General features: G+C 37.1%; 2 protein-coding genes across 2 annotated transcripts; both read left to right on the top strand.

Annotated features, from left to right (window-relative positions):
- The first annotated feature begins 229 nt into the window (after positions 1-229).
- LOC148977709 (uncharacterized) lies at positions 230-1,910 on the top strand. The gene has a single exon (XM_089134617.1). The coding sequence runs from the start codon at positions 504-506 to the stop codon at positions 1,908-1,910; it is 1,407 nt and encodes a 468-aa protein (XP_088990743.1). The 5' UTR covers positions 230-503.
- Positions 1,911-3,188: 1,278 nt separating this feature from the next.
- On the top strand, positions 3,189-10,979 carry LOC120487716 (uncharacterized). Its single transcript, XM_039684040.2, has 9 exons — positions 3,189-4,223; positions 4,360-4,500; positions 4,659-4,804; positions 6,355-6,491; positions 6,697-6,790; positions 7,162-7,497; positions 7,630-7,807; positions 7,897-8,024; positions 9,624-10,979. Exons 1-9 carry the CDS (start codon positions 4,142-4,144, stop codon positions 9,942-9,944), a joined length of 1,563 nt encoding a protein of 520 aa, XP_039539974.2. The 5' UTR covers positions 3,189-4,141; the 3' UTR covers positions 9,945-10,979.
- The last annotated feature ends 3,522 nt before the right edge of the window (positions 10,980-14,501 follow it).

Raw genomic sequence — 14,501 nt, forward strand, 5'->3', positions numbered from 1 at the left:
TACAACTTGCTTGAACAGTTCCATTTTATTCTGAAAACAAATTTTAAACACAGACCAGTCAACAATAAATCAGGTTTATATTAATATATTTTCTTACATGCATTTTAATAATAAAAATAAACTAAAAATGTATTTTTATCAAACTTGACTGGGAGTGATTACTGGGAGTAAGTGAGTAATGTCTAATGCTTTTTGAAAACTTTTTCATAAAACAAGTCAGGACATCATCTCATTTTTGTATACATTTTTATTTCTTTAAATTAGTAAGCTACAGGACATCGTCTTTCAAAACATGAAAAGAGAAAAGTAAATGAATGCGTCATTGTACCCAAATGCACTTCCGAATGCGCCTCTGTCCATTTCAAACCAAACTGATGCCCATAGATGCACGTTTAGAAGAGTTTCAATTGCATGGGAGGGAGTAGCCAGCTAGCTCTCCGTTTTGTTTGACCATCAACAGAAGTGATGTTACCCCGCCATCGCTGATACAATCTTTAACAGTCATGTTTTTGCTTCTGTTTCACAGATATGCAGAGTATGAAAGGGCAAGAAACGCCCACACTGATGCTACACAGCCTGCAATTTCCCAGTTCCTCCAGTCTCATCCTCAGGAAGCCTATTCAGCTAATCATCCAAGACAGAAGGCCATAACAAATGCCATTCTAAGAGACCTGGTGATAGGATGTAGCATGCCTCTTTCAATCACTGAGAATGGACATTTCCGACACTTCATGTCTGTGGCTGACTCCAAGTACCAGCCTGCCTGTCGTAAGACAATGACTTTAAAGATTGAATCCCTTGTTGCAGAGACTAAAGAGAAAATAAAAGTGCTTCTTGCTAGTGCAGACCATGTATCAGTTACAGTGGATATTTGGTCAGACAGGAGAATGCGTGGCTTCTTGGGAGTCACTGGCCATGTTTTGGCAACATCTGAGGGAGTTCAGCTGAAATCATACTTGCTTGCCTGCAACAGATTCAAAGGATCTCACACAGGAGAACGGATATCAGAAGCCTTTGATTCCATATGTGATGAATATGACATCAGACAAAAACTTGACTTTGTTATATGTGACAATGCTGCCAAAATGAAGCGAGCATTTACAGTGTGTTTTCCAAAAGAGCAAGATGGTGAAGTAACTGATGATGACATTCTGGATGATGCAGAGTTGTGGGAAGACCTCTCAAGAGGTGAATGGGAGACTGTGGACCACATGATCAACAGAAGAATACCTAAACGTCAGCAATGCTTTGCCCATACGCTGCAGTTAACTGTTGGTGATGGTCTCAAGGATGCACGGATCATGAACAGTACCTTTGCAAAATGTTCCAAACTGAGCTCTCTCCTGCATACATCCAGCACCTTTAAAGATGCATTTGAAGCAAAGTTTGGGCAGCGAGGGATACCCGCTACTGTGAACACACGGTGGAATTCAACTCTCCGCCAAGTTAAGGCAGTGCTCTCATTCACTCATCAGGAACTGTGCAGTGTTGTTCAGGACACAGGTCACAGTGAGCTGGTCTTCTCAATTAGGGAGTGGAATCAGATGAAGGAGCTTTGTGATGTGCTACAGCCATTTGCCGAGGCCACCGATCTTACGCAGGGAGAGAAGATTGTGACGGTCAGCTCTGTCCTCCCCTGTGTATTGTCACTAAACCACCATTTGGAAAAACTCAAACAACAAGTGCACTTCCTGGGAAGCATGATCCACAGCCTGCAATGCTCTCTCAAGAAAAGATTCCGGGGGATCTTTGTTAATCTGAAAATGCTATCAGCAGCATCAGGAGAAGAGCTGCCATTTGCTGACCCACTCTACATTAGATCAGCTGTCCTGGACCCAGCTTTCTCCATGATGTGCACAGTAAATTTACCGGTGTTGATTTTCCAGTGTTACAATAAAGTGTTAAAATAAAGTGTTAAATCAACACCAAACAGATTGGATTTGACACCAAAAGTGTCGGTTTTAAATAAGAGTTGGTGTCATTTTGCGTTGTTGCAAACATAACTCTTGTCTGGAGTTAACCAAGCCACACCTTCGTTTACCCTCAACTGTCGTTTTGACTGAGCCAGAGTCCAGAACACATGCAAGCGCCATTTTACTTCTGTGGAAGAGTCAAGAGTGGTAAGTCAAAATACTTTAATTTGATAGTAATACTGATAAACCAGACTGTAAATTGATTTAATTGTATACAATTTATTAGTTTTTATATTGTTCGATAACAGGACTGTAATAATGAATAGGCTAGCTAACATTTATACAGCCAACGAGCTGACGCCTGATTTTTGGCTTGTGTCATGCCACTTTATAAACGATGTAAAGGTAATAAAGCCTCGATAAAGTTTAGTTTTATCTGTCATTACGGCATTTTCTTTCCGAGCACACTCGACAAAGCCTGATGAGGGCGCGAAGCACATTGTAGGCCATTTTACGAGGTGAACTGTTGCGTGTTGAATTTTTAGTGTACCGGTTAACTTGCCTGACAGGAACATCACTGGACTAAAACAAATGGTTATGATTTTAATTTGAAGGTTATTTCGTTGACCGTGCTCCTGTGATAATCATGGTTCTGAATTGTGGTAGGTTAACGTCAAGTTTTTAATGTTGTGAAATGATTGAGCTGCGTGCATTTTCTATCCGAGCACACTCGACAAAGCATTCGGGCGCGAAGCACATTGTCGGCCATTTTACGAGGTGAACTGTTGCGTGTTGAATTTTTATAGTGTTCTACCAGTTAACTTGCCTAACAGGAACGTCACTGGACTAAAACAAATGGTTATGCTTTTAATTTCAAGGTTATTTCGTTGACCGTGCTCCTGTGATAATCATGGTTCTGAATTGTGGTAGGTTAACATCAAGTTTTTAATGTTGTGAAATGATTGAGCTGCGTGCATTTTCTTTCCGAGCACACTCGACAAAGCATGCGGGCGCGAAGCACATTGTCGGCCATTTTACGAGGTGAACTGTTGCGTGTTGAATTTTTATAGTGTTCTACCAGTTAACTTGCCTAACAGGAACGTCACTGGACAAACAAATGGTTATGCTTTTAATTTCAAGGTTATTTCGTTGACCGTGCTCCTGTGATAATCATGGTTCTGAATTGTGGTAGGTTAACATCAAGTTTTTAATGTTGTGAAATGATTGAGCTGCGTGCATTTTCTTTCCGAGCACACTCGACAAAGCATGCGGGCGCGAAGCACATTGTCGGCCATTTTACGAGGTGAACTGTTGCGTGTTGAATTTTTACAGTGTTCTACCAGTTAACTTGCCTAACAGGAACGTCACTGGACAAACAAATGGTTATGATTTTAATTTGAAGGTTATTTCGTTGACCGTGCTCCTGTGATAATCGTGGTTCTGAATTGTGGCAGGTTCAAGTTTTTAATGTTGTGAAATGATTGAGCTGCATGTCATATAATTTCTGCCAAACAGGGAACGCAGTTAACGTTAAAATGTTGTACTTGTGAAGTTAAGCACGCATTTGCGTTTTAAGGAACGAAAATATGTGTTAGTGTTTGGTTTAGCTGCTAACCGTTTGTGTGGAACACTCTTCGTTAAATATAACATTAGTTAAGTAGAAAAGTAAGTAGAAATGTGATATAATTAAGGCAGTGGCACATATCTCCAACGTACTCATCTCCCTAAGGCTTAGCTAAACATTTAACGTTAGTCGACATTATTGACAAAGGTAAAAAATAAAACTGTCGACAGAAATTTTAACTAATGTGAGATATGCCTGGAAAATTGCGTTTTAACCATTTTAACCACCGCTAGCTAGTTTGCCTTTTTGCAGTCCTGCCTTATGTTATAGAAGACTGCGATTGAAGCTTTTAATGGTGGTGCGCTAAATAAATCGGCTCCATCTGAACAAATCGATTTTAAATGTGTTTATTTTTACATTTAACTTGTGTTTAATTGAGCAAAATCGACGTGAACAATAGTACATCAATAAATTGATCTGGTAATATGACGTCGGTTTCGCATTTACAAATTCGCATTTAACGTTACATGGATAAAATGGCATTTTGAATAAAAAAATATATATACATACAGAAATTTGGTTTTGAATTGAATCAAATGTTAGTTATAGCAACCAATTAAGATGTGTGTCTTCTTCTCCCAACCAGGAGTTCAGAGGTAAAATCATGATAGTCAAAGCACAATTTCGAAATCAGAAGAAGTTCATAAAAATCCCAGAGGCGTGCTTTGATACATTTATAGCAGAAGGTAAGTAATAAACTTTTTATTAATAATTATGTAATATATATATATATATATATATATATATATATATATATATATATATCTCCGTATGTGCCAAATTGTGAAGTTGCATCAAAATAATAAACATTTTGTTGTGCAGTGAAAGAGAAGTTTTCAATACAGGAAGACCTTGCAGTTACAGTTACAGATGACACTGGCACAGAGGTGGATAAAGATGTGTTTCCTGATTTAATGACCACCAGTGGGTTGGTTTTTGTCATACATGAATTGAATGACATTGGTGAGTTATGACAGGAGCTACAGTATTGAATGATGTCTGAATGAATGCTTTTAGTGTATAATATGTTCAGTATTTTAATTGTTGTATCTAGTTTTGATGGTGTGTGGGTCGAAATGTATTCCTAATATGTCTATTAACCCTAGTTTGAACATTAACAGGACCTTCCACACCTCAATTTTCAGTCAGCTTGGATACAGATACACTGTCTCTAACTTCAAAAAGCAGTGAGGACAGTGAATGGCTTAGTCCAAAACGATTCAGGATGGATGGTGATGAGGATTCTCAAAGCTTACAGGCTAGAGATGTGAGTCCCAGTAGCCTTACACAGACATTTGGGGATTTACTTATCATAACCTTGAGCTTCACATGCAAAAAAATTGTTCTTTTCTTTTTGTTGTTGTTGTATTTTATACATAGCCTAGTAATTTTCCAGATTAGGAGCATAAGTCTGGGGCATTTAAATATTCCTGCATTTTCCACTCTATTATTACATGGACCTGTGGAACATTTTATTCTGGTCAATTGACCCTATTTACTTTTTAGCGGACATTGTGTTGAACAGTTAATCTGTGCAAATAAATAGTCAGATTTTTATTTAATTTTTCCATAGTAATTGAGAGATGGAGGCCAGGAAATCTAAAGTAAAACACCGCCCTATTTAGAATTTAGTTTCACTTGGAAGGTAACACTTTATTTGAAGGGGTGTGCATAAGACTGTCATGACACTGTCATAAACATGACATAACACCTGTCATGAACATGAAGGAGTCTTTATGAATGTTTATGACTGTTGTCATTAAGTGTCATTCGGTAAATTATGACACTTTTAATGCAAAGTTGACATTGTTCAAAATGTCTTTGTTATGACAACTTGACTTTAACAAAGACAAAAATGTCTTGATTATGACAACTTGACATTAACAAAGATAGAAATGTCTTGATTATGACAACTTGACATTAACAAAGATAGAAATGTCTTGATTATGACAACTTGACATTAACAAAGATAGAAATGTCTTGATTATGACAACTTGACATTAACCAAGAAATCATAACTAGTCAAACGTGTTCCACTTCACTTGAGGTAAGGGGAAATGTTAATGACACTGTTGTTAAAGCATTTGACAGTGTAATAATCCTTAATGACATCTTTATGACTAGTACAATGTGTTCCAATTTACTTGAGGACAAGTAAAATATTCATGTCACAGTTATAATGGTGTCATGACAACCAAAGTTAAAACCAACCATAACATATGACAGCGTAATGTAATGTTAACACAAAGCTAAATAACTTCTTTAAGTTTGATAATTAGACCTGTTATGACATATTTGTGTCAGGTTATAATTTCTTGGTTAATTGGTAAAGTTGTCATAAAGACATTTTTGTCTTGGTTAATGTCAAGTTGTCATAACAAAGACATTTTTTTTAATGACACTTAATGACAATAGTCATAAACATTCATAAAGACTCCTTCATGTTCATGACAGGTGTTATGTCATGTTTGTGACAGTGTCATGTCAGTCTTATGCACACCCCTTCAAATAAAGTGCTACCCTCAAATCAATATATCTGATCAATATTTCATGTCTAATTATTAACTTATGTGGCAAGAAACGTGTAATAAGCAGAATAATGTACATCCAGCAGTTTATTCTGTTATCGCAGAATAAACCCCTTCAGGCTAATGCAAGAACCCTCCGCTTCAAGTCCTTATCAGCCTGTCGGAGTTTATTCTGCGATAACAACTGGCTGGATGTACATTATTTTGCTTATTACACAGCTGTTTTATAACAACTGGCTGTATGTATGTTATGTCCTTACATAATTGATTAATGTTGCTCTTTTTATAGTTTATAAAAGAAATTCTACAGACAAGACCAGGTGGAGCAAATGTGCTTAAGGAGTTTGAAGATACAGGGACAATTAGCGATGACATGAGAAAACAGATGGTGAACATCTTGGTTGCACACATGATTGAGACAGAAGGGTAATTATCAAAATTGTATAGTCTTGGGTTATTTAATTTATGTGATTATGATAGTATATATCAATTGTGAAGTATTTTAGTTGGGTGGTACACATTTAATATAGTAAGTAATAAGTAATTATTCTGAAAGTAAGAGTGGTTTAATTATATATTTTTAAACAATTTTCAACAATGTAAAGTAACATTGAGTGTTTCCATTTTTCAGGAGAGTCCCACATCGACTTACCAAACAGAAGTATGGTTTGGGAATTATCACCTTGTTTCCCTCACTCAGAGATCCCCAAGGGAGAACTGGATATGTAAGTCATTATGTGAGATTAGAACATAAATATTTTTGTGATCATTAAGAAATGTCTTTAAGAAGTTGTCATTTTCATGGAGGGTTACAATTAGGGCTGTCACTTGATGTTTGAAAATCGATTGCATAATCGATCGGACGAACCAACACAAGTTTCGAAAACGAAAATAGGGAATCGATTTTAAAGGCCTTCTTGTGGAGCGCGTCCAGCTCCAGTTCCGTTGAAAATTGAAACATCTAAAGTTTAGACATGGAAAATCGATTTTTACAATTGATTCAATTAACACCTATGTCTGAAAAATCAAACAGGATTTTTTCACAAAAGTGACAGCCCTAGTTACAATTGAGTTTTAATTTGTGTCTTTTCATCAGGAACATTTTTATGATGGCCAAAAAAACACTGGATTCTTGTCATGGCGCCTCAAGACTGTACAAAGGGGGACAAAACCTTCTGCAAATAAGGATGATCCAAAAACAGAAGAAAAGGGAGGCCCTTTGCTTGACAGACAGCTGTGCCACCATGAAGATCAGCTAGATAATGACCAAAGTGTAGAGGCTATCTCCTTGATGAATCATACAAGTGACCGTGAGGTCATCATGCAGAAGATGAGGGCCACGTTTGAATACAGACAGCGCCTTATCCATGATCCAGAGAGATCCACCACAATTCTCTCAGTTTTTCCTCGATTCCTGGATACTAAAGGATTGGTATGGATTTTGTCTTTGTTTTTCTAACCAAAATAAAATGCTAGTTTCAGAGAATTGTCAAATAGACTGCTTAGTTGAAAAAAAAAAATTTTAATGCTAATTTCTTTACATGTTTTCTGCAAACTGCTTCAGATTCATCAGGACTTCACGCTCCTCTTTGGGTCAGAAACTGCTTCCCGACTTTTTGAACGGTGGCCAACTGTTTTCAAAGCAAAGGTTATCAGGCTAGCAGAAACCTTGACTTCCACTCCACTGCTGAAAAGATTACTGTCATCTTCCAGAGAGAAAAGGGAGGAACTGGATTCCCCAGGTAGAGTTTTACAGAACAAACTTGCAATGCCTTTGGAGTTAAAATCTGCTTAGCTTAACTATTGTAGTGTTGACATTTGTGTTTTTCAGAATGGGACAGTGACATATCATCCTTCCTTCTTCTACTGCATCTCTTGTCACCCCAGGCTTCAGGAAGAAAGAAAGCCAACAGAATCAGTATTTCTCAGGCTGTTGACCACGTGTTGGTATTTCAAAAAGTAGGTAATTGGTGACAAAATACAAGGGCTATTAGCGTTATACTTAGATTTGGTCTGCTTAAAGGGATAGTTCACCCAAAAATGAAAGTTCTGTCAGTATTACTCTCCCTCATGTTGTTCAACCCCGTACAACTTGCGTTCATCTTCAGAACACATATTAAGATATTTTAGATTCAATCTGAGAGCTGGATCACTCCTCCATAGGCTTCTAAGGGATTAAAACTAGAAATGTTATTAAAGACATTGTTAATCCAAGTGACTACAGTGGTTCAATCTCAAGTTTATCAACCGACGAGAATACTTTTTGTGCACCCAAATGAAATAACGATTTTAATCCACTATTAATTTTTCTTCTGAGTGAGTTCATGTAGTGCAACAGAGTAGCGCCTCTGTGTTCAATGTCACCACGTAGGCTCACTATTGGCTGACGTTGGTTATGTGCTGGTCATGTGTTGATGAGTGTGACGTACATCACAGAAATGCTGCTCTGGTACACTACATGAACTCATTTAGGCCCAGGCAGAAGAAAATTAACAGTGGATTAAAATTGTTATTTTTGTTTGTTTTTTTGCGCACAAAAAGTATTCTTGTCGCTTGATAAACTTGAGATTAAACCACTGTAGTCACTTGGACTATTTTAACGATGACTTCAATAACTTTTCTGGGCCAGCTAGTTTCAGTCCCTAAAGGGGGTCGCACACCGGACGAGAAGCGCAGCGCCGCACATTCTAATCGCACATTCGCGCAAGCTCAACTTTGAATCAACTCCTGGTAGAAGAGTTGCACGATGTGTGAGTTTTAACTTAATTTATTAAATGTTGATTGAATAATAGATGATGTTTGAACGTTAATCTGGTAAAAGTGTCTGTGTTATTTTGTTGTAATGTTATCCGTTGTCTAAGCAACTATGTCACAAAATACAATAGTATTTATTGTTCTAGCATTTAGCTAACCCGAGTGAAAACAGCACAGGGTGAATCCATGTACATAAACAACGATTTGACACAAATACATGCACATTTAATAGAAAAATATGTAAGTGGTGCGACAGGGTTTTGAACAAGGTCCTGAGCCGTAGCTGGGTGCCGTGGACAGACGGCGAATGGCGCCGCTGGTGTAAGTACACTCGTAGAGAATGTAATGTCCGAATTTTTAAGACATGGCGCAGCGCTGCGCTTCTCGTGCTGTGTGCGATCCCGCTTTAGAAACCTATGGATGAGTAATCCATCTCTCAGATTTAATAAAAAATGTGTTCTGAGGATGAACGTAAGTCGTACGGGGTTGGAACAACATGAGTGTGAGTATTTACTGAGAGAATTTTCATTTTTGAGTGAACTAACATTTTTCCATCTAATATGATGAACTGTAAAATGGGGGTTAATGTAGTAAGTTATCTAAATGTAAATCATTTAAACCAGAGATGTTCACAAGTCCTTTAACATCCAGTTGGTGCTGTGTACTGTTTTCTTCTGGAGTGTCTCCTGTTCTTTACAATGTTAAGCTAAAAATATTCAAATTTATGCTTACTAATAAAGCTGTACTTGTTTGTATTACTATTAATCAAATTTTTGTTTTTGTTTCTTTGTTTTCTTCATTCAGGCATGCCGGAGTATACAGGAACATCTTGAGGCAGAAGAGAATCGTCAACCCTACATTCTTGCCACAGGGAGCAGCAAGGAAGCCATCAGTCAGTTCTTCATTGTGGTTGATAAAAAGCTCATCCCCTGTCAAGAATCCTCTTCACTTGCAGCAATTGATGAACTCTTCAAGGTCCATTTTGTTTTCAGTATCACTTATGATCTTCCACTCAAAAATATGTACACTTTTCTCCAGACTACAGTCTACAGAATTGATGTTGGCACTACAAGTGAGAGCCCAAGGGTGAAGGAGCTCAGAGCTAAGTTACTGAATGATGTTTAGATGCTACATCTGTAAAACGCTGCTTGCTACAACTGTAAAACTAATTCGGCACCTTAAACTTGTACATGGTTTGTATCCTGGCAAGAAATTTGAGCTGGTTTGTGCTCAGGATGGTTGTTCCTTGCAATTTAAAAGTTATGCTGGGTTTAGAAAACATTTAATTAGATTTCATTGTAGCAGTGTAGCATCAAGCAGTGAGAATGTATCACAACAAAATCAACAAGCTCCAAATCCCGATGAAGCAGCATCACTTGTTGTGTCTGACACAGAACAAAGTTCAGGTAATGATGCAATTTTGCATGAATGTTCTTCTGTTTCAAGGGATTGTTCTAGGGAAATGTGTGCCTCTATAATAGCTAAATTGCAGGGTAGTGGTGTTGCAAACAGTGTTATTATGTCAGTTGTTGAAAGCATGGAGGATTTTGTTACTGATTTCCATACAAGTCTAAGAGAAAAAATTTTAAACGTTGTGCCTGTTGAAAGCACAAGTAGAAGTTCAGTTGAAGATGTTTTTAATAATTTTCATAATCCATTCACCGATTTTAATACCGATACAAAATGGAGAAAATATTTCATTGAGAAATGGGGGGTTGTTGAACCTACTGAAATAGTCTTAGGTGTCAGATACGATACAGGAAAGAACAAGATCTCTGGAATGTATGAACAGATTCCAGTTAATGACACTTTCATATATATCCCTCTTCTGAAGACTCTTGAATTCATTTTCAGGAATAAAGAAGTGTGTAATCTTTTTCAAGAGAAACGGCAAAGTGACATGTATCGAGATTTTTGTGACGGACAGTATTACAAAAACCATGCTTTGTACTCCATCCATTGCAATGCACTTCAGATCCAAATTTACTACGACGATTTCGAAACTGCAAACCCATTAGGATCTAAACATGGGATTCATAAACTTGGCTGTTTATATTTTGTGCTTCGTAACCTGCCAGCACACATAAATTCGTCGTTAATGAACATACATCTAATTTCTTTGTTTCATTCTGAAGATGGAAAAAAGTATGGCATAGACAAAATACTTGGCCCATTGGTTGATGATGTGAAAATACTTGAGCATGAGGGAATGAAGGTGTCATTTTCTGAGGAGCCCATCTTTGGTACTATTGCGCAATTTACTGGCGATAACCTAGGTCTAAATGGTATTCTTGGTTACGTTGAATCTTTTTCTGCAAAACATTACTGCAGACTGTGCCTCACTGACAAGGTGTTAGCACAGGAAGTATTTAGTGAGGATGATCCGCGGGTGATATTGCGCAACAGAAACCTAAATGAGGAACATTACCAGTATCTTGCTGACAACCCTAATGAAAACTCCTGTTATGGTATTAAAAGAAATTCTGTACTCAATACCTTGACTTACTTCAATGTATCAGAGAACTTTGTGCTGGATATTATGCATGATATCCTGGAGGGAGTTGCACAGTATGAAGTGAAACTGCTTTTTGAATACATGAGTTGTAATCTAATTCCTGGCGATTCCATTCCGCAAAGATTGTATGCCTTCAACTATGGTTATTTGGACAAAAATAACCGTCCAACCAGGGTCAACCTTAACCAAGCAGGAAACGGCATTGGACTCAACGCAAGTCAGACATTGTGTCTGATTAGGAACATCCCACTCATATTTGGAGATGTGGTCCCAGAGGGGGATAAGCATTGGCATTTGATGTTGCTTCTCTTACATATTGTTAACATTATATTTTCTCCTTGCATCTCTCAAGGAATGACAATATTTTTGAAGCATCTGATAGTGGAGCATCATCGACTGTTCAAGGAGTTATATCCTTCTAGGAATCTGATTCCAAAGCACCACCTCATGATACACTACCCTGAATGCATCAGGAAAATTGGCCCATTAATTCATGTTTGGACTATGAGGTATGAAGCAAAACACAGGTTTTTTAAGAAAAATCTAAAAAATTTCAAAAACCTGACCAAATCACTTGCAAAAACACATCAGCTCGCCATTGCCTATCACTGGGAGCACTGTCCTATCAAAGGTATTGAGTCTGGCCCTGTTTCAAAAGAATTGTTGTCCGACCTTGAAAACAATGATTTTATTTCTGAGCAGCTCCACATTGATCTCTCAAGTGAAGTAACTGTCACACCGTGGGTAAAGTGTCATGGTACGGAGTATCGTATTGGTCTTGTTGTATGCTTAGACTTGGTTGAGGATGCACCTGTCTTTGGAAAAATTGTTAAAATTTTTATTAAGGATGGAATTTTTTTTTTTTGGCATCATGTATGGAATCAGAGTTTGTTGAACATCTTCATGCTTTCAGTGTTGTTGCACAAGAGAACAGTCTTGTACTCAAAAAACCTGACGAATTGTTTTACCACAAACCTTTTGATTTACAAATGTCCTATGGCAATGACAGTCTATTTTACATCGTTTTGGACTGTTATTTGTAAAAACAAAAAATCAAATAAAAGGTTTGAAAGAGTAATATGGAGTGTGAAGTTTTTATTTCAAAGTATTATTTTCAGATTAAATAATTGTCAGTTTATTTTATTTTAATTCTTTAGGTGGTAGGTGATGCAGTTTAAGGAAAAACTGGCAACTCCTTTAGTGTTGTTTTTTATTTGTAAATAGGTGTTCTTTCGACACCAGGATGGTGTAATATTTGACTCCAATAAGGTTGAGAAGATTGTGATTTCCATTTTTTTAAAGTGATAAATCAACACCAGAAAAGTGTAGAATTTTAACTCTGCCAGTGTTTGCTACAAATCTGCACCCAGCTCTGTAACAGTGTTGTTGTTATCTGCGTTGGTGTTAATATTCTACTCTCTTAGTGTTCATATTGTAACACTGTGTCGGTGTTGCGAGAGGCAACACTTTTGAAAGTGTTGAACTAACACTTTGTGGGTGGTTCCCATATATACACTTTTAAAGTGTTGAAATTAACTCTATTGGTGTTAATTTCCGGATTTCAAATTTACTGTGTGGCTTCAGCATGATGTGCTTGTCACTGATGACATAAAGAATGACATTGTTGACATGGTGAAAGGTGATTTGTTTTAATGCATTATATACAGTTAGGCATGTCACCATTATCAAATTATGGAAATTAAATTCACAACAGTTGTATAAATAATATACCGGTAATACATTTTTAGAGCTGATTTTGCAAGCATATCAAACTGAGCTGTGAAATAATTAATGAGGAAGTTCACTTTCTAACAATCATGGGCTTTTACACTTGCCCTTTAAAATAAATTAACTTTTTTGTCTTTGTTTTTATTAGATCTGATTCTACGTGAGGTGGGACCTGACGCAACATCCCAGAGTCCTGGATTCCAAGAGGTTGAAAGTGAAAACCAGGAGGAAGAGAGCACTGGCTTATTCTCAGAGTACAGAAAACGCCGCAAGCAGGACACAACCACCAACCCAGAGACACAACTAAATAACTATTTTGGTCTTTGTTGTGGACAGGCTTGTCTGTCCTTCTGGGATGCAAACAGGGGTATCCTCCCTGCACTTTTTCCTGTTGCAATGAGAGCTTTGTCAGTGCCGGCTTCCAGTGCCCCAGTTGAAAGGGTCTTCAGTCATGGTGGGATCATCATGAGGCCACATCGTGCTCGGCTTGCAGACAAGACCCTCTCAAATCTTATTTTTTGCAAGTGCAATACCTTGTAAAAGAGGTAATGACTTATGAGAGAAAAAGTGAGAGAGTGTGAGAGTGATTGAAAGAGAGAGAGTGTGTATGTGTATGTGTGTGTGTGTGTGTGTGTGAGAGAGAGAGAGAGAGAGAGAGAGAAACTGTGTGAATTTTACAATTCTTTAGACATTAAAAACAATTCCAATATAAATGTCACCACAACACACATCACATGTATTAATACTTATTGTAACACACAAGAAAAAAATAAAAATTCATCTACAACAAGACAAACTGCATCATTATAACACCACTGATTTGAAAAAAACGTCAAGTCCTTCATCATTTTATAAAATTTGAAATCAATCCATACTCTTGATTTTATCCTGTTTTTTAAAATAGAAACAGCTTCACAACCTTCTGATCCTTCAATTTTATTCTTTCTACTCAGGTATATTGCCATTTTTGCTTCACCTATGATGAAGTTTAAAAGTTGACATTTTATTCTATTTTTTGCAACATACCGAAAACCAAAAATAAAACTCTGAACAGTAAAAACCTCATTTAACTTATTAAACAACAATTTAAGAAAATCAAAAAAATAACCCAACCTTGAACACTCCATGAAACAATGAAAGATGGTCTCCCTTTTTTTACAAAAAGGACACCCATTTGACACATTAGGATTAATAACACTTATAAAAGCATTGACAGCAACTGTAAAATCTATATACTATAATCTATATACTATAAAACTGTAAAATTGACAGCAACTGTAAAATCCTCCATTGAAGATCCCCAACTCTTTTTTCCAAAGGAGGTTTTCACTCTCCACACAGGCTTTATACTATGATCCAAGCAAAGCTTGTCTCTCCAAACAGTGTCTACTCTTCCATTTAAAACTTTCTTATTTAATACTTTAACACAATTTTGATAC

This window comes from Pimephales promelas, chromosome 8 (genome assembly GCF_988280905.1).
Source record: "Pimephales promelas chromosome 8, fPimPro1.hap1.1, whole genome shotgun sequence".
Lineage (NCBI taxonomy): Eukaryota > Metazoa > Chordata > Actinopteri > Cypriniformes > Leuciscidae > Pimephales > Pimephales promelas.